General features: G+C 37.5%; 1 protein-coding gene across 2 annotated transcripts; it reads left to right on the forward strand.

The window, feature by feature from the left end:
- The first annotated feature begins 4 nt into the window (after positions 1-4).
- myzap (myocardial zonula adherens protein) lies at positions 5-24,964 on the forward strand. 2 transcript variants are annotated; one of them, XM_073859274.1, is made up of 17 exons: positions 5-149; positions 2,986-3,086; positions 7,189-7,347; positions 7,492-7,858; positions 8,758-8,832; positions 16,919-17,014; positions 17,907-18,065; positions 18,479-18,571; positions 19,024-19,137; positions 19,525-19,677; positions 20,260-20,385; positions 20,677-20,805; positions 20,907-21,001; positions 21,277-21,382; positions 23,192-23,275; positions 23,577-23,683; positions 23,768-24,964. In XM_073859274.1, exons 4-17 carry the CDS (start codon positions 7,784-7,786, stop codon positions 24,126-24,128), a joined length of 1,773 nt encoding a protein of 590 aa, XP_073715375.1. In that variant the 5' UTR covers positions 5-149; positions 2,986-3,086; positions 7,189-7,347; positions 7,492-7,783; the 3' UTR covers positions 24,129-24,964. The 2 variants fall into 2 exon arrangements, with proteins under 2 accessions (XP_073715375.1, XP_073715376.1); XM_073859275.1 differs by having other exon boundaries at positions 23,622-23,683.
- The last annotated feature ends 1,822 nt before the right edge of the window (positions 24,965-26,786 follow it).

The following is a 26,786-nucleotide window of genomic DNA, read 5'->3' on the forward strand; positions in this document are numbered from 1 at the left end:
CGGGAAGATAAATGGTGTCTGACGCCCCCAGTGTTGGGAAAGGACTGCACGTGAAAAACTGGTTATGTTTGTTTTCTCTGTACAGGCCTTTACATCTGGAAACAAGAGAATATTGCACTTGAGAAGCCCAGAATCATCAAATCTCTCAGGTATGATCTTCAAGTCTGACCCATAGTAATAAAGCACAAAACAAAATAAACTTCCAATGTGCGGGGAGCATCTCTGAGGGGTTCTTGGCGGACATTTCACTCGTTGGGGTGGAGCGACTAGGGCCGACGATCCATTCCTGAAATTCCAAACCCACTCCTCAGGAATGCACGTACACTCAAGGCTTAGAGACAAAACAAAATGTTGTGCTTATTGTATTTTAATCTATTTTAGTCCAAAATATTTTTTACAAGTTAAAAGCAAGTTTTTGATCAACTGTGGGAATTTACAGCTCTCTTCTGCCCTCTTCTGTCACTGAGCGGTAGCACACTTTTGAAAATGTAAACATTGTGATACTAGGCGATCTTACAACTTAATTTCAATTATATCATATTTAGTAATCAGATTATCTAAAAAATTACAAACGTATCAACTTTTTAAAAGACAGTCTTAGCCTATTCATAGTACAAATACTGTTATCTACAACAGTTGAATACTTAAGGAATTAAAATCCCTTCTGTGAGCAAAAGTAATCATTGCCTTAAAAAATAAAAATTTAAACAAATATTTCAGACTAAAAGGGTTATGGTTGATTTAACAGTCGTCAGAGGTATGTCCCATTTCCAGTAGGAGTCCCAGCAGGCATTTCAAGGACAAGGTTGAATCAACGTTGAATTGCACCAATTTTTTCAACGTTGAACAGCAACTGACATTATTTCAACCAAATTTCAACGTTGATTTTTAAGCATTTTATTAACCTTTTGCAACCGTTTACTATTCACCGTTGTTTCAACGCTAAACAAACAACTGACCTTATTTCAACCAAATTTCAACGTTGAAGGTCGGTAATATGCCTGCGGGGGTGTAAATTTACGCTGATCTGAAAAAGAATACAAAATAGAAAGTTTGTGTCGGTAACAAATCATTACTGCTACGCGTGATGTACATCTATTCATGATGTTATTTTTCCTATCTGTACTCCTTAATTCACTGTTGTTTGGTTCTTTTATAGTCATTCAAATACCAACACATTTTGTTATTAATGCTATTCTGTTTGAGATCCTGGCCTTTTCAGGTTTTAATGCTTAGAGAGCTATTTTTGCTGTGCATTTCTCTCTCTAATCTCTTAAAACGTATCTCTTAAGACTTTTCGCATTGTCTTGTTTAGTAAAACTGCATTGACAACTATGTAAGTCTTAGTCTGGATAAAAAGAAATACACCAAACTCAGAGGCAATGTGTAAAGTAGGGCTGTCAAAAGATTAATCGTGATTAATCGCATACTGTACAAAATAAAAGTTTGTGCTTGCATAATACATTTGTGTGTGTTATGTTTTGTAATAATTATGTATTTGTAAATACACACATACATGTATAAATGTAAGAATTTAACAATTAAGAAGATTTTATTTATGGATATTTATTAAACATAAAATATATTTAAATCTAAATAAATATATACTTAAGTTGTGTAAATGTTTCTTAAATACATACATCCATGTGTGTAAATGTATACAAAATAATTGCAGACAGTGCACACACATATATTATGCAAAAACAAACTTTTATTTTGTATGTGATTAATCGCGATTAATCTTTTGACAGCCCTACTGTAAAGTATATAAAGTAACAGAAATGTTCCCATATCTCAACTAGTAATATATGGTGCTAGCAACACCAATATCATCGGTGCAATTTTCAGGGAATGCTTTAACTAATGCAATGCATATATTGTAAGTTACTTACAGTAAATTAAAGTGTCTGTCAAAGGTATAAAGGTAAATTGTCACAGATACAAGAATTTGCTCAGACCCTGTGATCACGGACATCACTACGTAAGTGTAACTTTTAAATGTCAAATAACCAGTTCTCTGAGCTTGTACTTAGTCATCTGTGAAGACATTATTAAACACAGTATGTTGTTAGATAGTTAGTCAGCCAGCCGTAAATACTAACCTGTCAGCTAGAGGTGACGATAGTGCAAAGCTGTGGTACAAAACAACAAACCTCAAACAACAGACAGAATCATTTCTTTGACACCATCCTAGTGTATATGAGCATAACACATCACTATATCTGTTTTAGGACCACATTAAAGTTGATGCACTGTGATTGGGTGGAGGTCGAGTACCAACTCAAGGTTTTGTTTTACATTTTTTAGAATTCAACATTATTCGCTTATTAATAATTATGGAAAAAAAATGACGAATAGCCATCCAAACAAATTTAACAGATGTCTAGGCTAAAACAAGGCAACATTTGTGCCGTCCATAGACGTCTAACTATAGGCCAAAAATGAATGGAATGAAATAAATAAACAAATGAAACCAAACGCCTTGTAATCACTGTTGACTTTGCTTACATAATGGAAAATCATCATCATCTCGATAGTGATTTTGTAAAAACGTCATTTAAGTAACCAGATTTAACTTTATTTTGGCTAGAAGTGGGTTACTCATAGACGGACTATATTGGGTCTAGTATAGACGTTGAAATGATGGCTAGTTTCATAAGACAATGAATGCACAAACATGTATACAAACCCGTATTAAATCTTTCTGTGCATTGCTTTTTGTATATCCTTTCTTTTACTGGTAGTACTTTACTTAAAAGGAATCTTTTCTAGTGAAAATGCTTCATTTGTTTTGCTTTTCAACTGCAGTATCACAAAGCAAAACAAAAGCACTTTTCTCTGAAGTCTCTCTTTAGAAAAATGTGTCGGCAGAATTTGTCTTAAATATAAATAAAATATTTTAGTACCAGCTAACTGCTTTTTAGGCCAACACTTGTTTTTGTAAACAGAATATCTCTAAACACAGACCCATTCTTTGCTTTCTAGCTGTATGTGTCTTCCTCTGTTTCTTCCTGTTGTCATTCCCCGTCTCATCTCTAAAACATGATTCTTCCCTGATATGTACTTCAGGGAATCTAACCCATCAGGTAAGACAAGGTGAGCGAGGTGACAATACGTACACAATGAGCATACATGTATGTTAGTTTATGAAGGGTGGGTTCAGACAGACGTAAGCTCTGGATGAGGTGAAGTGAGCAACAATTTGTCAGTAATGCTGTATTACAAGTAATGATTTTTGACCTAGCATGGTAATATCTACTAACATCTAATGGTAAGACAAAGTAGATTTGTCTGTAGATTTGTGTAGTGTAGTTTTAGATTAGATAAGGGATTTTATCAGCTGGATGTTATATCCTGTTTCAGCATTAATGTGGAAAAAGTCAACAGCCAGGAAAGTGCTGTCATTTGTGTTGTTCTTCAAAACATCAATAGTTTCTGAATAATTTATGTGTGCTTTTGAAGATATTCAATTTTATGCTGGCATTGTTTGCTACAGTACTTAAATAAACACCCTTTTTATAAGTTAATACACACATGGCTGTAAGAATGCCAAATAATACAGCTGTCTAGACTGTATTATCTCAACCAGAGGTCCAAAGCTCTTTCAGTGGCCTTAATACTTGAATTTTTTTACAGTAAGACACACATTAAAATGAGCTAAAACAGTTAAAACTAATTTCGTAGTTTTTGGTTATTTAAAAAAAATGAGCTAGTGTCCAGTTATGAATAGGTATTATAAATATAATGAATATATAATAAATATTATTGGGGTCCTTAAAGTCAAAAAGGTTTAGATACATTGCTCTGGAAAAATCACATAAAAAGGTGAATGGACGAGGTGGCAAAAGTAAATGTTTTCAGTTAATGATGAAGTAAAACACTAGTCACAGCCATAATTTAATTATTATATATGACTACAGTGATAATGTGGATAATATGCGGCTGTGCATGTGATCTCAACGTGGCGGCAGTGCAGGTTCATGGAAAGCAAACATCTTTATTAGGCCACTGATATGACTCAGCTCATTACAGTACATGTGAGTGTACATAGCTTTTATCACATTTTCCAAAAGTTCTGTTCATTTCTTTAGCGGTGAATTTTTTAATATGTTTAATACATCTGTGGACATGTTTTTGGGTTTGGTCCATAGACTGTAAAAAAAGATGGACGACGCGACGTCGCCTCCCACCATTGTAATGAATTGAAGCCAAAAATGTCCGACCACGGTTGCCACCATGTTACGTAAAAACGTCAGTTTGGAGCCAAGGCATGCGCAGAAGGAATCGTCCGGGAAGCCAGAGGCAGAGCCGCGGTATCAAACTTCCGCCCAAACACTCGCGCGGCCAATTCAACCACTCCAATCATAACGACACGCCCCATTTCTATAGCATCAAATTACAAGCTAAAATGAACACTTGAACATATATCAGCGTGATAACAACTACTTGAAAGGACCAAAACCATCTTTCGAAAACTTTTATTGGAAGTGTAAATATTTTTTTTAGTTAGAGCAAAGTCCCATTCATTTGAATGGAGAGGGCGGGGTTATGACTTGTACTGCAGCCAGCCACCAGGGGGCGATCAAAGAGCCAGAGGCTTCACTTTTCAAGGCTTATGAGGCACACCCGGTTTGGTCGTATTGACGTCTGGTAACGTCAAGTCTGACATCAAGTTGTGTAACATTGGGTTAGCGTTAAAAAACAACATCAGCCTGACGTTAAGCTGTTACGTTGGGCATGATGTTGACATTGTTACATTGGGTCAATGTCCAGATGTCGGCTTAACGTCAAAAATCAACATCAGACTGACGTGAAGAAGTAATGTCAGGTTGACATCCAAAAACAACGTCGGTCTGACATCAATCTATAACTTCAGGTTGATGTTGACGTTTTTACATCAGGTTGACGTCCAGATGTCATCTTAGCGTCAAAAGTCTAAGTCGGATGACATCACGCTGTAACATCAGGTTGAGGTAAAAAACAACGCCGTATTTACGTCCAGTAACTTCGAGTGTACATCAAAAAACAACGTTGGCCAGACATCAAACTTCGCATTTTTGTCAAAAACCAACATCGGCATGACGTTGATGTTGTTACATCGGGTCGACGTCCAGATGTTGACTTAACGTCAAAAAACTTTGATGGCCTGAAGTTAAAGACCGACGACAAGCTGTAACTTCAGGTTTATGTCAAATACCAACATTGGCCTGTCGTCAAGCTATAACATCAGGTTTACGTCAAAAGCCAACATCGGGTTGACGTCCAGATGTAACGTCGGGTTAACGTCAAAAATCAATGTCGGACTGATGTCAAGCTAAAACATCAAGTTGACATCAAAAACCAATGTCGGCCTGACATCAAGTTGTGTAACATCGGGTTACGTCAAAAAACAACATCAGCTTGACGTTAAGCTGTTACGTTAGGTCGACGTCAAACCCCAACATCGGCCTGACGTCAAGCTGTTACATTGAGTTACACCAAAAAACAACGTCGGCTGACGTCAAACTGTAATGATGGGTTCAAAACCCAACGTCGGCCTTACATCCATATGTAATTCTAAACACCCATTAAGTCTTTTGTCTGAGGTATGATCAGACTGAATCATTTATTTATTTTTCTTCATTCTGACATCATTTTTTTATTATTTTGTTTGTATATACTGCACATTAATGCCTCCAGTATATTAACTACCCATAAATTATATTTTATTTTTTGTTCGTTTAAATGGCTTCATATAAATAGGTTTTGAAAAGTTTATGTTATTTGAATAAATATTTCAAAGGGTTTTGACATGACAAAAATATTTAGACATTTCTGCATGACAAAAAAATATTTAGTTGTTTTATCACTCTTTGGCCAACCAAAACTCAAAAAGGTGCCTATTGCTTTTGGTTGGCTAGACTCATGTCACAGCGCCGAATGCTGTTTCACACAAGGCTGTGAGCAAAAGAAAGCCAAAATAAAGCCAGAAATGCCAAATGTAGGCCAGATTCAGCCTATCTATATATGTTGCTATCTGGGTATACTTGAAAACAAAAAGCTTGTGATTATATAGTTAGCGAAAATCTTATTTTAAATTTTTAATATTAGCATATTTTAATTTTGTTGTCAGACAACAGAATGAGTGTAATTTTTGTAAAAGGTCACTAAATCTATCACAAAATTGGCAACACTGTTTCTATGTGATCTTGCTGTGCTTTTGAAGTTTTAGCCTATCAAATAAATCATATGAAAAATACAGCTGGAGAAAATGATGGAAAATCATAATTTATCCTTTGCATTTTCTTCACCACCATTGTTATGATTTTCTCCAGATGTCTTTTTCATTTGATAAGAGACCTCTAAGGTAATGTTAAAACATTTGTATTATTACTTTACCCCCCCCCCTCACACACACACACACACACACACAAAAAAATCACTCCAGTCAGTCAAAGCAATAATAAAAAACAATGTTAAATTATGAAACATTGATTGTTTATTTATTTACCAAGTTGTTCTTGTTCAGTAATATTTTAAGCAAACAGGCATGTTTAAACTGGAGCAATATGTATTTTAAAAGCACAGTGATGAAAGAATATTTACAAGTACCTCATTGAGAATTACTGAACTGATCTAACTAGCAAGAACTTAAATTCTTAACTAGTAGGTTAGTAGGGTACCACTCCCCTAAAGATCCAATATTCCATCATAAAAGGTTGGAAATATAATCCATTTGACCTTTCACATGTTGCTTAATTTTCTTGCTCTTGGATTTCTAGATGTTCATGAGCCATGTCATGTTCAAAAGATTTAACGACACTTAAAACCACCAAATTACCCATTTGTTGAAGACGTTATCTATACTTTAAAGTCTGTTGTAACATCTTGGGAATCACAGCTTGTGTTTTCAATCAGTGAATCAAACAAATACAGACAAAGTGAAACCAGGAGAGTAAATGATTAAACTGGGAGGTGTATCTGTTTTGAAAATTAATGATTGACCTACAACGTGCGCACTTTGAAGTAAGTAAACAAAATCACACAGATAAAGCTTGCATCAGACAGTTTGGATCTAAAACCAGGGTCATTAATGAATCATAAAAATATCTTTTGTGAACATTGTTGCAATTTTTTAAGCTCTTTTATCTTCTAATTTTCATTTTTATGATAATTCATTGCAAATGAGTAAATTAACTCAAATTATAGGTAAATGATTATACGGAGCTCCAATGCAAAAACACTCATATTGCAAGCCGAACTGGAATCTGACTTGTAAGGTGCATTGTCTCCGAGGCAGTAGAAATGGAGAGGGATCCACCCTGATGACATTAACCACACCCCATGAAAGCAGCTGGTTATAGGTAGGTGAGTACTAGAGAGAGCACACAGGTAAAATGTGGCCTGACGGGTTTGATGGGAAACAAGGCTTACGTAGCCAGTACAGATAATGAAGCACTGACAGCTCTCTCTCTCTCTTTCTCTCTCTCTCTCAGTCTCTCTCTCTATCAGTCAGGAGGAGTCTACATGGAACGCTGTCATTCAGGAGTTGCCTGCCCAGTGGACTGCTGCTTTTCTACTGACCTATGCACATTGGAATACTGAGCCACGTTTTTCCCCGATACTCAGTCTCTCTCTCTTCCTTCTCATCCGGGGGAAGGAATTCTGGCAGAGCTGTTGAGGGGAATTTTCTTCCCATTCTTCCTCTCTTTGGTGTTTAGCCTGCAGTGGTGGGGACAGAGATTGATATTTGAGTTTGTGTGAATGTGTGGCGTGTACAGAAAGAGACACTGAAAAAGGAGCCATGCTGCGAAATGGCACGGCCGGTGCTGGCCGCACCACAACCACCACCACCACAAATATAACGGACCTCAATGAGGTAAGAAACATTGTTGTATAAGTAGCTAAAGACGGGGGAGGTCTTCCTGTCCTTTCTCACATTTTCCTGCTTGTTTTTGAACTTTGTTTCCCTGCGAGTCTTCAACTGTAACTGTTCTAGGAATTCTCTGTCATTGTTTCTTCACATCATTTATTTTTCTTGTTTCAATTCACGAACCTCTCCCCACTCTCTGTCTTTATCTCTCGCCTGTCACTTGTATTTTGGACCATGCTCTAATGGCTTATACATATCCCTGATAATCAGTGGCACGGAGGCGTGCTGTTGATGTGTGTGAGGAGAGTTTCCACATCGACTCAGGGTTCTGTTTTTTAGCGATGGCCTGTAATAAGAGCTGTCGTCCTGGAGGCCGGGCCCTGTCATGTTTATTTTATCAGGGCCTGGCACTCAGCCGTCAATGCTGTGGGCAGCTGCCATTCACAGCTAATCAACTGACACCCGGTCTGATGGACCTGAACAATGAAGAGGGCATCTATACGTAGTGAATTTTGACTATACATATGTACACATCTGAAATAGTTCATAATTGAATAATTTATGACGTTTAAGTCAATAAAATAGTAATAATAATAATGTTATGTCTGGCAGAAAAGTTGCTTTAGTGCTGCATCTCATGTGAAACATAATATATTGTACTATGGACTATTCTCCATCTGAGAAATTAGATGTATTATAAGCAAGTATTTATTATATAACTGTTGTGTGTTTCTCTCTGCTACTTTTCCCACAGTATGATTTCCATTTCGATTGTGTAATGTGTTTTACATAATTTAAATACCTGCTCCACAGGGTGACTAAAGTTTGACTGATCATTGTTTGTTTTTTCCCTCTGTCCGTTTTCATCAATGCTCTTTTTGTGCACGTGTGACCACGTCCAACAGAGGGGAATTAGGCGTCTTAGGCTCACACTCAGACCTGAGGACAATCCTAAGACTCAAAATGAAACTGCAAAGACTGTGAGTATCATTTTCAGCATCTTTCAGACAGATTGGCGCTTAATCTGCTTTTTCATCATTATACAGTAGCAGACTTCCTCTTCACTCACTTTGGTATCTTCGGTATGTTTGGGGAGATCCACAAATAGCATAAAGTAATTGCCTGATAACAGAAAAACATGAAGTGTTGATGAGCGAGTGATTCTGATTCAGATAATGATTGAACAGCTGTAAATTACTACTAGTTCAGCTATTCGTTGTGATACTGTAACATCAAAATGCTATTTTTTATTTTTCTCATTCATACCATTGCATTAAAACACAGAAAAAACAGGAGCTTCAAATGGATAGTTGACCCCAAAATGAAAATTCTGTCATCATTTACTCACTCTCATGTTACAAACCTGTATAAATTTCGTTGTTTTGATGAACACAAAGGAAGATATTTTGAGAAATGTTTGTAACCAAAAAAAATTTTGTGGACCCCATTCACTTCTATAGTCAGAAAAAAAATACGATGGAAGTAAATGACGTCCACGAATAGTTTGGTTACAAACATTTCTCAAAATATCTTACTTTGTGTTCATCAAAACAACGAAATTTATACAGGTTTGTAACAACATGAGAGTGAGTAAATGAGAATTGTAATTTTTAGGTGAACTATCTCTTTAAAGCTCCTGTTTTTCTGTGTTTTCGAAGTGATGATTGTGTTTACAGTGCGCAATATAACGTGTTCCTGTTTCCTGTGTGAAAAACACAGTATTTTTCACACAATTTACTTTTCTCTATACCGCTGTTTTCACTATCCTAAAAATGGGCCGATTTCTTCCTTGTTCTATGAAGTCCCTTCTTCAGAAATACGTAACAAGTTCTGATTGTGCAGCTGGTACAGTTTGTTGTGATTCGATGACAGCGACTTAGCACACGTCCGGAAAGGTCACGCCAGATTGAGGAAGCTGTCCTCAGCAAAGGCCAAACAAAGGGGATTTTGACTCCGGGATGAAAATAACAACATCTCGATTGCATCGTAACAAAAACACTCTACTAACACAACTCTTCGTCTTCTCTGTGAAAGCGCAACAAGGTCATGTCCCTTTTTGCCGTTTTCCTGTAGACGGAGGTCTGTCAAAAATTCAGAATATTTACCTGGAAAGTAAAGGGTTGTAGTCCAAACCAGCGGTTCTTTGTAATCCTTGAAACTGTTAAAAAATATATATCGCTTGGCCTTGAACTTTGAGCTTTATAATTTTGCATGTGTATTATTTATTAACATTACACACCAACTAAAGTTTGAAAAATTGGATCAGGAAAAACCGCACCTTTAATTTACTAGCTTTATGGGTAGCAATGTCGTCTCACAACAAGAAGGTCTCCGGTTTGAGCCCCAGCTAGGTCAGGTGGCCTTTCTGTTTGGAGTTTGCATGTTCTCCGTGTGTACTCCGGTTTCCTACCAAAAGCCAAAATCATGCCAAATTGCTCCTCAAGTTGTGTGGATTAACTTGTGTATGGATTTTTTGCCATGAATATAGCAGTAGATGCTGGAATGATGTGAAGAATAAACAAACAAACATTAATTTACCATAGTTTATTTTTCTTAGAATCTCTGACACGGACAGTTCTTAATACGGTGTGTGAGTTTACTAAGTAAGGAATAATTGATGACGGGCCATTGAATTATAAGAAAATAATGCACACCAAGGTGGTAATGCGGCACAACGCGAAGCGGAGTGCCGTTACACCGCAGGTGTGCATTATTTTCAAATAATTCAAAGGACCGTCATCAATTATTCCTTGCTCTGGTGCCTATTTTTAAGACATTTGAAAAGATAGGTGTGCGGTTTACAGAAAAATAATCAACACCCATAGAACATTTCTCAGCCAATCAGAATGCAGCATTCAACAGACCCGTGGTATAAACAGAAAATAATTAGTCTTTTTAAACAGGCTATCTTTACTTATACATTTGCAACTAGAAGTACTTGCTGTTAAAGGAAAACACCACCGTTTTTCAATATTTTACTACGTTCTTACCTCAGCTTAGACGAATGAATACATACCTATTTTTTTCAATGCGTGCACTTAATCTTTGTACTGCACGTTGTGAACGTGTTAGCATTTAGCCTAGCACCATTCATTCCTTAGGATCCAAACAGGGATTAATTTAGAAGCCACCAAACACTTCCATGTTTTCCCTATTTAAAGACATGAGTTACATGATTAGTTATACTAGTAAGTATGGTGGCACAAAATGAAACGTGGCGATTTTTTTTAAGCAGAACATTTTGAAAACAATATTGTGTGGCAAAAGAGCACTTAGTTTGCACCTTGGGCTTAAAATCCGCTTAAAAAAATCGCCACATTTTGTTTTGTGCCATCATACTTACTCGTGTAACAGTCTTTAAATAGGGAAAACATGGAAGTGTTTGATGGCTTCTAAATTCATCCCTGTTTGGATCCTAAGGAATGAATGGGGCTAGCCTAAATGCTAACACATTCACGTCACACTGTACAAAGATTAAGTGCACGCATTGAAAAAAGATAGGTATGTATTCATTCATCTATGTTGAGGTAAAAACATAGCAAAATATTGAAAAATAGTGGTGTTTTCCTTTAAATAGTTATGTGTCTTTTATGTGTCAGTGTTTCAGGGTGAGAATGCAAAAATGGAATAGAAGCATGCAATGCATATTTACTGAAAGGCACATGCATACACACAGTGGTGCTGCCTAAAGGTTGTTTCACACGGTACGCGGTAACCCGCAAGTGTTTAGTTTTTTTTCAGTAAGAGACATGCAGAAAGCAGCAAAACGGTGCCGGTTACAGAGGTGAAACGGAGTTGGTTCACATGCCTTGCTCGTGCACCCAAAATCCTGTCCCTTCTCTGGACATGGCACTTCATGACACTTCCAATACAAGAGAAAAGCTGAAATCGCGTGGCGATTTTGCCGCTTACCGTGTGAAATGGCTTTAACAATATGTGCAGTGTAAACGTCACTTAATCTACTAATATCAAAAACAAACGAGGCCTTGTTTAAATTTCACTTGGATGTCCTTAACAGAGTCACATGAAGCAAAGTTGATGGGGTTGAGTCACCTGTTTACTTAGGGAGGCAAGGTTACATTTTGAGCTTGTTTACCAACCACATATCATACTAAGTCTATGTGACAAGTTCCCATTAGTGTGTTGGAAAGAAGTCCAGAGAGGTGCGTCTAGATGTGCATGAGAGTTTTTATCTGTACCTTGGCATGGAAGCTCTTAGTCTTTGAAGTTAAACTGTTGGGTCTCTGATAGTAGCCGCTTTGGGAACATCTAGCACTTTTATAAGCCAAATACCAGGAGGAAAAGAAATCCAGGAGTTCTGCCAACAGAGCACCGTTGATTGTCTTATCAGTGTCTCTCTTGGGATAGTCCAGCTGTAGCCTGTCATTGTCTTGTGTGTGCGTCTTGTGAATGTCATATTGAGCTGCCTATGGCCAGTTACTCCTACTTTCTACTCATAATGTTGTTTTGACATTTTCACCCATAATCCTCGTATGTTTGTGTAACCGTGTTTTTAAAGAATCCTGCATTGTCATGACATTTAAATAGAGGGAAGAGCGGTGAACCCAAGTCTGCTATTTCTTGTATTATAAAGTATTTAGTTATGCATAGAAAATAAGATGGGTAGCAAAGTTAAAGGAATATTCCATTTTCTTAAAAGAAAAATCCAGATCATTTACTCACCACCATGTCATCCAAAATGTTGATGTCTTTCTTTGTTCAGTCGAGAAGAAATTATGTTTTTTGAGGAAAACATTGCAGGATTTTTCTCATTTTAATGGACTTTAATAGACACCAACAATTAATACTTAACTCAACACTTAACAGTTTTTTTCAACGGAGTTTCAAAGGACTATAAACAATCCCAAACGAGGCATAAGGGTCTTATCTAGCAAAATGATGGTCATTTTTGACAATAAAAATAACAAATATACACTTTTAAAGCACAAATTTTCGTTTAGGTCAGGTCCAGCGCGACCTAACGTAAATGCGTAGTGACGTAGGGAGGTCACATGTTACATATATAAATGCACATTTGCGGACCATTGTAAACAATAAACTGACACAAAGACATTAATTAGTATCAGTTGACATACAACAACGTCGGAACAGTCCTCTTTCTCCACACTTGTAAACACTGGGGCGGAGTTTAGCGTTCGTCCTCTGTGACCTCTTGACGTCATGACGTATTGCGTGGGGTCACGCTAGCGCATGACGACCGGATCTAAACGAGAAGTTGTGCTTTAAAAGTGGATATTTGTTATTTTTATTGTCAAAAATGACCATCATTTTGCTAGATAAGACCCTTATGCCTCGTTTGGGATTGTTTATATTCCTTTGAAACTCCGTTGAAAAAAACTGTTAAGTATTAATTGTTGAAAAAAACTGTTAAGTGTTAAGTTAAGTATTAATTGTTGGTGTCTATTAAAGTCCATTAAAATGAGAAAAATCCTGCAATGTTTTCCTCAAAAAACATAATTTCTTCTCGACTGAACAAAGAAAGACATCAACATTTTGGATGACATGGTGATGAGTGGATTGTCTGGATTTTTCTTTTAAGAAAATGGAATATTCCTTTAAGAGGGATTTTGGACTGGCTTTGAATATGTGTAACATTATGCACTTAGTAGTGACATAGCTATACAACAAAGACAAAAAGGTGAAAAGAGAACGGATAGTTAATATTTAAAGAGTAAAAAATATTTTAAGTATTAAAGAATATTTAAAGATATTCTATTACTTTTATAACAGTGGCAAAGAAACCCACTGCAAAATTAAGAAGGGTGTGTTTGGTAATCGTATCCACCGTGGGAGACAGGCCTACCTGTAGCCGAGTAACACCTGTTGGATTACAGGAAAGTCAGAAATGCACACTGATCCAGGATCGTTGTTTCTTGTAATAATATTAAATACAACCTCTCAGAATAAATGTGTTTCTGCTTTCAGCAAAGCCGGAGTGGGCAGTTTTACACCCACTGTATGTATACAGTTATACTCTGTGAAGCGCAGGTGCTAGACAGCCATCGGCACATCTTTGACAATAACAATAGAGCTTACTATTGGAGTAAAGAGAGAGAGAGAGGACAGAGCATGCAATTCAATCAGTAATACTACACGGGCAATGAAGTATATACCATGCACAAAGGGTTAACATGGTGCACAGATAAAATACTGTGCACAGGAATATATAAATACTTAAATGTAGAAATATCTGTAAAATGCTCACTGTCATGAATGTACCGTTCTTATCTCTACCCACTCCTACACTATACAGTATCTCTCTTATAGTGATAGTCTGGGGTAAATCATTAATTTTGGTCTATGTACTCCAAAATATTTGACATTCTACTTTAATGTATTCTCATGCTCATCCATCAGCTGAAAGTGTGAACATCTTTAGGGGTTTTAAAGACCCTTTCTTAAAGACTTGTTATTCACTCTTATTGATGAAGCTGCTCTATATGTTTTGGAATAGATTTATAAAGAGGTGTGGTCACAACATGAATAAGATTACAGTTCTGAGAAACTATGCCCTGGGAAAGGGGAGTACCACACCCTGTCAGTGTGATCACAGCTGGAGTTGATCAATATTGTTTTATCTTTGTACAATGTTGAAAACTAGCATCCGAGTATTATAGCAGACAGTACCGTGTCTTATAAACAATAAACGTTTATTTATTAAATAATGCTTGAATTGTATTTAAAGCTCCCAAAACACATGCTGTTTCTGCGTATCTGATGTTAATCTGGAGTAGAGTAGTACAGGGGTTCTTGAAATCCTTGAAAGTTTGTGAATCCCTGGGAAAAAATGTAAGGACCTGGGAAGTTTTTGAAAATATACATACATACAATATGAAAGTTTTCTGGAAAAAAATCCATATAATTCCATGTGTAGTGTAGGATAATATCATGAAATTCTAGGTTTTTTAAGCACACATGCTAAACTGTTTGCTTTAAATGCTTATATATTCTGTATGCGAATGTTGATTCATACCAAAATGCATTTTTGCATAGTTGTGTTTGACACATGAAAACATCTCGACTTACGTATGTAACTGTTGTTCCTTGAGAAGGGAACGAGACTCTGCGTCTCCCTTGCCATACTACCTGCGTCCCTGTACCGCCATCTATTGCAATATTTCAGATAGCGAAATACTGCTGGCTCCCGCATCACCATGTCTTTGTTGTTAAGCCTTACCATTGGTTGAATTTGATATACACATTCAGACGCACTTACCCCTGGAGGCGTCCCCAAAGTGTCACCGCAGTGACGCAGCGCGAGTTCCCTCGAAAGGAAACTGTAACAATGTGTCCCCACATTTAGTCTTTGAATTTGAGGGTATTGGACCTGTAAAGTCCTTGAATGGTCCTTGAAATTAAAGTTAAATAAGGTGTGGGAACCCTGCACTGCATCTCCCTTGCCATACTTTCAGGGTCCCTGTAACGCCATCTTTGGCAATATTTCAGATAGCGATATACTTCCTGGCCGTCACCCTGTCTTTGTCGTTAAGCCTCACCATTGGTTGAATTTGATATACACATTCAGACGCACTATCCCCTGGAGGCAGTGGTGTAGTGGTGTCTGGAGAAGTGGGTATACTCTTAGTTTATGCCCCCAGTAGAAGTGGGTATACCCCATGCCATCAAATTAAGAGGTGGGTATACTCCGAATACCTGCGTATACCCTGCACTACACCACTGCCTGGAGGTGTCCCCAAAGTGTCACCGCAGTGACGCAGCGCAAGTTTACTCGAAAGGGAACTGTAACAATGTATCTTAAAAGGTAACACGATGTAACCTTGCTCTCATTTGAAATGTGTCCCCACATTTAGTCCTTGACTTTGAGGGTATTTGACCTGTAAAGTCCTTGAATGGTCCTTGAATTTGAAGTTAACTAAGGTGTGGGAACCCTGGTAGTACTACATCCTTTAAATCTCTGAAGAGTCTTTAGTTTTATCAGATTCATAAAAGACAGATCACCATTAGCGATTCTTTCTGATCACGTACGAAAAAATTTGGAAGAAGGAGTTATGAGCTGCGGGAGGAGCGAGTCACGAGTTAAGCAACAACTGGATAACTTATAATTCACTACATTTTCGTGCCATTTACATTATATGCACTTACGCGACGATTTCCAACATAACACAGAAGTCTGTCTTACCGCATGCAACTCATGACCCGGTTGGAACTTTTCAATGAAATTCAGTGTTAAACAAACACACACTCAAAACTCCGCTGCTACCCCCGTTAACAAACTATATCCATTGTTTCCATAAGGCTGGCTTCCTTCTCCTTACATCCAAAAACACACTTCTTCTTTCATGCCATTGTTGAGTCTTGATAAAGCTGTTGCGTGAAGTGATGCCAGTGACTTCTAGCAACCTCGGTTCTCGCTCTCCCGCTGATTGACATGTGGGGGTGCTTTTCTGGGGGAATTGCCCATAAAAATAAATAATACGTATGCTTACCCCTGATACGTCAGCTGGTGACAAAAACTTGTACAAACCCTGGCAAAGTGCATTCGGCACAGAAATGCTCGGTAACACTTCCAACTCTTTTTTTGACACTTTGCCTATGTTGAGCATAAGGAAACCATCTCTTAAATAGTGTTAATAAGTCAGAATGCATAAAAATACCGTTGAACCCCCCTTTAACAAGTAGCATACTGTTAATGCATGATGGTTGTTACAAATTTTCCCCACACTATTGTTTTTTAACCATTTTTTCAAGATTTAATTTAAGTCTAATGTGCCTAGAATATGTCTGTGAAGTTCTAGCTATATATATATATACATATATATATATATATATACATACATACATACACACATATATATATATACATGTTTGTGTAAAATTAACCAGTCAGTGGCAATGGGCGGGGCTTTATTAGTGTGACATCACACTTACAAGGGAATCAAAACGGCATGCCTGCTTTGGTTTTATGGGGATTTAAAAGGGAGAGGGTGGATTTTTTTTCATTGTTGGTTGTTGTGTTCACACACATTTTTGTCCAAACACCCTGTGAAAGATCATTAAAATGACATTGACTCTGTTAAATCACAGGATGAAAAATTGGTCAATGGTACCTGGAAAAGGAAAAATGGTCTCATGCAGAGAGAGAGGCCCCCTGGTAGAGAATCATCTGAACAGGAAGACAAGGTACGATAACACAAACCTTAAAAAAGCATTAACACAGTATTCTTACATCAGATCCTTTACAGAATCACAAAACCTGTTTTTGTCCATGAGTATATTTATGACACCTTGTAATATTATCCGAGTCATTTTATATGAACCTGATGGTGTAGCGTAAACACAGGTGATTATTTGTTCGCTTATTGCTAAAAACTTGGAAAAAAAAGCTTTTTTAAATCTTGGAAATAAAGAAACACAACTTATTTGGTAACACATACTGGAGAGATATAATTGACCTACTGTATAAAGCATCGAAGTGTTTGACGCAGAAACACCAGGCCAGTTAGCAGAGCAAATTTATTCAAAAGTCACTGATCACCAATGATGTGCCCTTGAGCAAGAGCATTTAGGGTGTGGCATTATAGCACCTTCTTCCTTTTACCTTCCTTTCCCCGTGGCATTCTCACAAAATAAATATCTTCTCTATCTACGTACACCAACTAATGTCAACATGTTTTTTAGCATTCCATGTTTTGCATGCTTTTGAAAATGTGAAAGTTTGTGCAATATTCCCAGTTTCAATTAAATAAAAATAATAGGATTGAGATTTTAATTCTTTTGTACAGCATTGCAGAAATATGACACGCTTACTGAGGACAATTCTGACTGTCTGACTCCCAAATCCTTTTTCTGCACACTCTGCAGTAATGCTTAAAAATACCCTGGCATGTAGATGTACTATTTTACTCTTAAATATATACCCACCTTAACACTGACAACCTTGGTCTTTCTTTTTTATCCAGGATGCACTAATAGACATATAGCAGTGCTTATACCCATAAACACAAACAGTGACACTCCCCTTTTAAACGCATCTACAAACTGAAATCTGACCCCTGTGGTCCTTTTCCCTCAGCGTCCTGTATCCAATGGCATCATTAATAGCCAGCCTGGTCAGCAAGGGCCCAGAGTCTATGGCGTGGTGCAGAGCACAAGCCCCAACCAACAACAGGAAGTGATGGCACGCGAGTGGTCTGTCAATCACCTAAGGGATGAAATGAGCTACATCAGAGAGGTAAGCGCAGAAAGAGATTTTCTTTACTTTTCTCCCCAAAATAAACTGTGATAGTTCAGCAAAAACATCAGGATGTATGTAGGATTTGGCTGGATAAACAAACATACCTTCCTGCAACCTTATCCAATGACTTACATTATATTTAATGAATACATAATATCAGTCTGTGTTTTCCCTGAGAATTGAACCCATGACCTTGACATTGTGTGCTTTAGCGGTTGAGCTACAGATACCTGCTGTCACTGAGCTACAACTACTTTGAATCAACCAGAAGACCTTGATTAACTAGTTCACGTGTTTGAATATAGGTGGAACATAGCTATTCTAGTATCGGGCAAAATGTTTCACGGAGAGGGTTTAAATGTTTTTTATTATATTTTAATTAAAACCCACACTTCCTCCTGTCCCCACAGGTACGTGACTCTTTGGAAAAAGTCCGAGAGAGAATGTATGGCCAGTTCGGAGGGATGCAACAGTCAATGCAAAAATTATCTCAGGAATTAAGGGTGAGTAAAACACACCATGACTCATGTCTAAAAATATAATCTTGCTTTTCTTAACACACGAAACAATAACAGCCCAGCCTTAGCCTGTCAGGTGCAATTAAAAGTATAATATAGTAATATAGTGGTAGCCCTACTGAAAAATCCAGCCAAGACCAGCACAAGCTGGCGAGCTGGTTCTGGCTGGTCCCCAGCTTGGTTTTAGTTGGTTTTGCTGGTGTAGCAAGCTGGTCTAGCTGTGTTTTGGTCACATTTTAAGCTGGTCTAGCTGGACTTAGCTGGTCATGCTGGAATACCAGCTGGCCCACCAGCATGACCAGCTTTGTCAGGCTGGGAGGACCAGCGTTAACCACCTTAAACCAGCTAAACCCAGCTAAAACCAGCTACCAGCTTATGCTGGTTTTAGCTCGATTTTTCAGTAGGGAGGACAATGCGTTGACTGTGTTTGTCCCAAGGTGGCCAATGCTCATAAGCGGCACCTAGAGTCAGAAGTGAGGACGAGGAGTTCAGCCATGGACAGCTTTGACCAGATGAACAGCTCTCTCATATCGGCAAACATTGATCTGCAGGTACACAAACAATACGGCCATTGCCACCTCCTGAAGAACAAGCACTCAACAAGAGTGTTTGCTACAAATCTTGGTCCCGGTCAAACTATAATGTCGTAAATATTACAGTTGCATAGATGAAATTAGACTGGATAAAATAATAAAAAATCATTATTTGATGATGATATGTAAATAAATTCATGCTCTATCATGACAAAACACTTTTTGAGCAGTTTCAGTTGAAAACTTTATTGGAAGCGTTAATCGTTTTGCAAATAAATTTAATGCAAATGTCGCAAGAAAAAGATGTAGAAGAACTTGTATTCAGCCAAAGCAAACATGCGCTTTGAGAAACTACCCGTGTTTGTCAGTGAAATTATTATAATGCTGTTCGTGCTCCTGTTTTAGAAATCATTGCTGGAAAACTGTCAAAACCGAGTGGGAAACTTGGGTGAGATGAAATCGCTTCGTAGCTCCCTGGAGAAGACTGAAGACAAACTGAGAGACACAGAGCGAAAACTAGCAGCAGCACAAGCTGAAAATCGGTCTCTGAAAAATCAGGTACACTTACTACACACAAAAATACACTTAGTACTATATAATTTCCCTATGTTTCAATTGTGCTTTACAAAATACCATTGTTCTAGAAGGAAACCTCGTTCGGGGGGAAACAGCAATATCACTTTGATACTTTGTATCAGTGAAAGGTTATTTTTATTATCCATATTTTTACATGAAAGAATATGTAGAAACTTAGAACATCAAAACATTATTGGGGGCAAGAAGTTCCCCCGGTTCGAGCCCCGGTTAGGTCAGGTGGCCTTTTTATGTGCAGTTTGTGTCAGCGTGAGTTTATTCCGGGCGCTCCGGTTACCTCCCACAGATCAAAAACATGCAGGTTAGGTAAACTGGAGAGCGCCAAGTTGCCTCTCCCCCAATGTTTATGGATAAACTTTTGTGGATTAACTTGTGTTTGGATTAATCAGTTCTTGCGATGAAAATAGCCATAGATGCTGCTGTTAAGAATAAATAAAAAACAAACGAGAACTTGACTGGTACAAACTCTGCAAAAATACTAACTTTAAATGTTAAAAAACGTGAAACGTTTTAGTGATATAGTAATACATTAGTTTTTTTGTTTAGGTGGAGACGTCTCAGGAAGCCAAAACACAGGCATTGAAGGAGCTGAGTGCTAAGCTTCAGAAGGAATATGAGGAACAGCTGCGGGAACAACAGAAGAAATATGTAGAAGAGATAGAGGCTCTGCAGGTACATTACTATACAGATACCTAACAAAGACTTGGTATGCATTTCAGTTTTGCTTGAACTAGTTAAGATAGTATCTTAGTATTTGCAATACTTTATGTTATAGTACTGCAAACACATTGTTAAAAGAGTTTCATAGTTCATAAACAGGGTGTGAGGAGTCCAGTCCTATAACAGGAAACATCTGTAGTTTTTCACAAGGGAGAATAGAAATTGTCATTTTTTTTAACATAAGGGTTCCACCTAGTGGTGGATGTAAGGAATCGATTGAAATTGTTGGTGAACTTGACACAGGCACAGCTGGACGACTACATGAGGAGGCTTGAAGAAGCTGAGAAAAATGCGAAAATAGCTGAAGCCAAGATCGCCGAAAGGGACCAAAGGATCATAGAGGTGGAGCGGCTACTGAGCTGTATGGCTCAGGTAAATAATATTATCCATGACGGAAACGATCAGAAGTGAAGACATTTTATTTTTATCATTATAAATTTATTGTATTAATAAAACGCCACCCTTTATAACAGGAGAAGGGTGACCTGATTAATAAACTATATGACTGTGAACAGCGCTTGCGTGGTTTGGACCAAGTTGACCATGCAGACAAAGCAGTGACTAAACAGTAAGACATCCAGTATATACCTTTAACAAGTTTTGCAGCTAAAACCTGTGACAATGTTGTGTTTTTAATTAAGGATACTTACTGTAAAATTATTTTATGCTATGGGCACTAATAACCAGAAACAGAGGTACTATAATTATATTTCAAGACTATATAATGCACAGCGCTTACAAATTCTCTTCTGAGAGAAAATGACTCAAAACCATCGGGAGTATCATTTTATTTAATTGCAATAGTGTTTTTATTGCATATATAAACAACGTGTCTCATCTCAGATCTGAGCAGCTAAAGGGGGAAGCGGCAGAACTGAAAGAAAGAATAAAGCATCTCAATGATATGGTGTTTTCTCAGCAGAGGAAGGTCAAAACTATGATAGAAGAGGTGAGGATACAGATTCTGATTGTATCATGTAGACCAATTTAGATAACAGTTAAAGGTGCAATGTGAGACTTTTAGAAGGATCTCTTAAAAGAAATGCAATATAATATAGACGTTTTCAGCAGTAACAACATAAACACGCGGTTTTCGTGGTCATCACGTAACTTCCGGTAAACTCTTTGAAGAATAAATAACAAAAGTCCTTTTAAAGTAGTTTATTTATGTAACAAGCAAAATAAACAACACGTAGATTACATAGGAACCCAAAACATTTGTTATTTTCGACGGGGTATTTGTTTAAGAGTTCAGTTTTAGCAACTAGTCAGACCATTAAGCAAACAGAAACCGGAAGTAAAGTTCGGACCAGACGCTAATCGCGTCACTGCACGTGCGCCCGATGAAACGGTCTATACATAACTGGTGTATAAAGACCCTACAAAATGAACTGCGGGTCCCCTTAAATGGAAGGGGTGCCATTTGGCACCGTCATTTTTATATACTGTAGTAGCCCTAAACTAACTGTTAATATATTGTCGTAGATGATGACTTGTTTGTCGGCTACCATAGCTTCACTTTGCGTTTCGAATGGGACTAAGCCGTTGGTTGCTATAGAGGGTATGCAACGACGTCACTTTTCCACGTGACCACGCCGGAGCTCGCCCTGTTGCGGGGGAAAACGTTCAACAAAATGGCTGGTTTTCATAGCGGCTGCTGCGAAAACCGCAGTAAAACTGACTATTATCTGCTTAAATTTAGTTGGCCTTAACAGTGACCCTAACAACTTGCCAAACAACCAGTAGTCTGTGGACATTGGCATATGGCCAGACATTGCTTTTCCTGACATATATGTTTGTCTTGCCTAACAAAATTAAACCATTCCATCTTTGTAGAACACAAGGCTCATCATAATGGATGTTTTTTAATGAAGCCTCACAGACAAAACTTTGCTATTACGCAGAATAAGAGTATTCATTGGTGTATTTTTTTAGAATTTTTTATCCCAAAATGTTACATCCGTGACATATAGCTCCTGCTACTGATTTACTTCTCCTTTCAGTGTTTTTGCAGTCTGAAAAAAGATTTGTTGAATTTGTTAGCATAGTCGATCACACAACTACTTTCCCATTTTATACACGTTTTCCACATTATGCTAATGCTGTCGCTCAGACTTTTTGCCACTCAGTGGGTGTAACCGCAGTCACTTTCGCTGACGATGACATCACATGCATACCAGTGGCGGCTCGTGACTGCTCATTCGAGGGGTGCAAATTCAAAATATGTGTTCGGAGTGTCATGTGTATTGCTTGTGTTTTCAAAATATGTGCTTGTTCCGTCATGTAAACCATGTGCATCGTGTATTTTGTCAAAATAAGTGCCTGCTGCACACGCGTCAAAATAGTTTATGATAAAAGTAAATTGTTTACTTAACAGTAAACTCTGCTTACGCATGAGATTATGCGAGAATCTGGCAAACACGAGCGTCTTTTTTTATCATGAACCCTTTGGACGCGTCTGCAGCGGGCACTTGTTTTGACAAGACACGTGATGCACATAGGATCATTCAATGCGCAGAACACATATTTTTAAATTACAAACCACACACATGACGCGCTACATACATGTTGTGACGAACTTCGCATTGTGCGCCCTCAAAAAAAGAAGTCACCGGCCACCACTGGTGGTCTCACCGCTAGATGCCGCTAAAAGTCCCACATTGCACCTTTAATGTTTTGACATGTTTTAAAGTCATAAAAAACTTAATATTTCTAATTGCAAAATAAAATGCAAACAAACCAAACAAAAATTCCACAGGTTGAAACACTAAGAGGTCAAGTTGCACAGAAGGACATGTTCATCACTGAGCTGCTGGACAGGATTGCTATTGTTGAGTGTGAGGTAAAGTAGGACCATGTAGCTAAAATCAGATATTTGCATGCCTCTTGCCTAAATCAATCAACTAAAAGCACAGAATAGTTGGAACAAGCATGCTGAATGTGAACGCTCCACATTCCACTGCTATTCTGTCAGCTTGAAGCTTCGAGCTTGATTTCTTTTGATTGTCATTTCGATTCTTGTACGTCCGTGAATCAGATGGAGTACAACAGTCTGTCTATGTATCTGTCAGAGAAATTCTCTGCTCAGTTTTCAATGTCTCTCATCTGACTCCCTGTCCTTTGCCATATGCTTCTTTTCCTAGAATAATGAGTTAGAAGACAAGTTGAAGTATTTTATGTCTATACAGAGAGCATCTGAAACTAAAGTATCCACCAGAGAAATTGGAGTTGGTTGTGACCTGCCCATTAGGTAATAAACACCGCCTTGCCTTTAGATATTACAATGCGCTTTCGAGACAACGTCTACACCCACATCCTCTTCCTTTTTTCTTAGATCTGAAGAGAAGCCGTATGTAGCTCCTGTCCAACCCAGTTCTTTCCAATCACCTCCAAGAGTCAGCAGACTGACCAGTAGTCTTCTCAAATATACTCCTGGACAATACACCTCAATGCTGCGGTCCAGTACAATAAATACACAGGACAGTATGACAAGCACCACGCAAACCACACTAGAATCCTCAAGTTATGTTCAGACCAGTTATGAGACTGAGTCGGAGTCTATACGATCTCCATCCTCCCCAACCTCAGAACTGTCCATCTCTCCCATCAGTCCTAGAGTGAGAACTCGCTCGTCTCAGCTCAACACTCCATTTATGAGGCTGATGGAGATGACTCCAGATATTAACATTGATTAAACGAAATGAGGCCGATGCTCTTGAACATAAAGTATTCTTGTTTTGTTACTGCTCATGTAGTAACATTAGTGTATGTAAATTGCCTGTTGATCTGTGAATAACTTATTGTCAAGTGTATGTTAATGCATTCTGTTTTGCTTTATGTACCATGTAGTAAAGGTAGGTGTTTTATGTGATGAAATAGCTCTTTATATATTACAATTGTATATTTATATTTTCTTTTTTGAGCCCATTTTGATTAGATATTTTCTAAACTGTATTACCCAGATATTATTTTGTTATAAAAGTAAACTCAATAGGCTTTATGAGGGTTTTTTTAAAGAAAAGGAATGATGGTAGTACTTTAACTGTGATCAAAGCTTAAAACATATTAAGCTGTAATATTTTGAAACATCAACTTTATTAGTACAGGAGAGCAGTTTACATAACTGGACTTGTACTCTCTGTTGCACTTTCCCTTTGGAGTCACTTAGGCACCAACTACAGTTTCTTTACTTTTGTAGCTCTATTTAACTTGATAAGGAAAGAAAATGTGATATATTATTCTACACAAGTACCTCTAATAAAGGTTAATCTGATTTTTCAGATACAGTGTGAAAATTGTATGAGAACAGAATATCTGTGTTGGTTTATCAGATTCATGTGTAATAGCACTTTGCTGACTTGCCTCAGTTGCCAAAATCACATGATGTAAGCTTTATAAAGCACAGGTAAATCAGTACCTGTTAACATATATTTGGTATTTTATTAAGTATTTTTCACTTACTGGATTCTATATTTCTGTAGCCTATCACTGGGTTTGTTGTTAAATAAATGAAATATTTCTAAACCTACAACTAAGTGAGCTTTATTGAAGATTATAGGCTTGCTGATCTGTCTTTCAGAATCCTCCTTTATAATGTTTATATAATGTCTAATGTACACTAGGCCAGTGGTTCTCAAACTGGGGTCCGCGAGATGGTGCCAGGGGGCCCCCAGTTTTATGACATTTTCTAAAATACATTAATTTATCATGAATTCTGTGTAATTAAACCTAAAAAAAATAAGGCTACTTACCAACAGCACTACTTTGTATAATTGAATGTTTTGTTGAATTAAAATGTTACGTTTTAGAACAAATTTGTCGTAAATTTTCTTTGGGGGGGCCGTGAAGGAATGCACCGTACACAAAGGGGGCCGCACGCTGAAAAGGTTTGAGAACCACTGCACTAAGCAGTAATTAATATAAATAATTATTTGGAAATTGTTGGGGGAAATTTAATGACAGTTTCTGTATTATAATTTACACTACGGTCACACACATAGTTGTTTCATAAGCAGCAAGTGGAAATCTTGCTAATGGTTGTTTTTTAGGTGTGAGATGAGAAGAATTGACAAGCAGATGGCATTAGAGTACCACGAGAACGATTTAAGAAATCATACAGAGGAGTCTAATTTTAAATCGCGCTGCTGTACTCTGATGTCATCCAGTGGCGTAGCACACATCTTGACGTCTGATCAACGTTTGATTTTTGACGTCTGATCAACGTTGGATTTTGACGTCTGATCATCGTTGGATTTTGACGTTGGATCAACGTTGAGTTTTGACGTCAGATCAGCTCTGGATTTTGACGTCAGATCAACGTTGGGTTTTAATGTCAGGCTAACATAGGATCAGATCAACGTTGGATTTGGACGTCAGATCAACATTGGATTTTGATCTCAGATCAACGTTAGATTTTGAAGTCAGATCAAATGTTGGGTTTTAATGTCAGGCTAACATAGGATTTTGACATCAGATCAACGTTGGATTTGGACGTCAGATCAACATTGGATTTTTACCTCACATCAACATTAGATTTTGATCTCAGATCAACGTTAGATTTTGACGTCAGATCAATGTTGGGTTTTGACCTCAGATCAACGTTGATCTGACGTGAAGACCCAACGTTGATCTAACATCAAAATCCAACGTTAATCTGATGTCAAAATCCAACGTTAGCTTGATGTCAAAATCCAACGTTGATCTGATGTCAAAATCCAATGTTAGCCTGATGTCAAGACCCAACGTTGTTTTGACGTCAAAATCTAACATTGATCTGGTGTCAAATCTCGTGTTTGTGTTCACACAGAAGCACCTCTGCCAACTTTATATGGGGTTTTTTTGGGACCAAAGTGATCGTGCTGTGTGAATGAGGTTATAGAGGTTCTTAAAATGTACTAAAGAAGATTTTATAGTATAATAAGCACAAAATTTGTGCTTGAAAATAGAGCACTAGAGTCCTACTTTTTCACCTGGGTGAACATTGAGCACAGCCGTGGCCATCTGGGACCAGATTTCATTTTAATTTTGATACATTTGTATTTTTAAAAAATATATAAAACACTTTTTTTTATTTATTTGGATAAATTTGTCTTTTATCAGATTGCCAATTGTTATAATTTCTATTTATGCTGGTCAATTATAAACATATGTAAAATTAAACTGCCAGTAAAAACGAGCAGAGAACATGAATTTTAGTAATAATTAGTATTATTGTGTGTTAAAAATGAGGTAATATACTCCAAATCAATATTTCATGTCCAGTTACTTACTTATGTGACAAGCAGTTGTGTAAAAAGCGAAATATATATGGATAATATAGTATATGCTGGATATATCCAGCAGTAAAAAAAATT

The sequence above is a fragment of the Misgurnus anguillicaudatus genome, chromosome 21, assembly GCF_027580225.2.
Source record: "Misgurnus anguillicaudatus chromosome 21, ASM2758022v2, whole genome shotgun sequence".
Taxonomy (NCBI): Eukaryota; Metazoa; Chordata; class Actinopteri; order Cypriniformes; family Cobitidae; genus Misgurnus; species Misgurnus anguillicaudatus.

What these genes read in the sequence shown, in the direction of transcription:
- myzap (XM_073859274.1), top strand. Translation starts at nt 7,784, where the DNA reads ATGCTGCGAAATGGCACGGCCGGTGCTGGCCGCACCACAACCACCACC. An exon ending in AAAATGAAACTGCAAAGACT is followed by an intron (nt 8,833 to 16,918) that starts GTGAGTATCATT and finishes GTTAAATCACAG; the next exon opens with GATGAAAAATTGGTCAATGG. An exon ending in GACAAAGCAGTGACTAAACA is followed by an intron (nt 21,002 to 21,276) that starts GTAAGACATCCA and finishes GTCTCATCTCAG; the next exon opens with ATCTGAGCAGCTAAAGGGGG.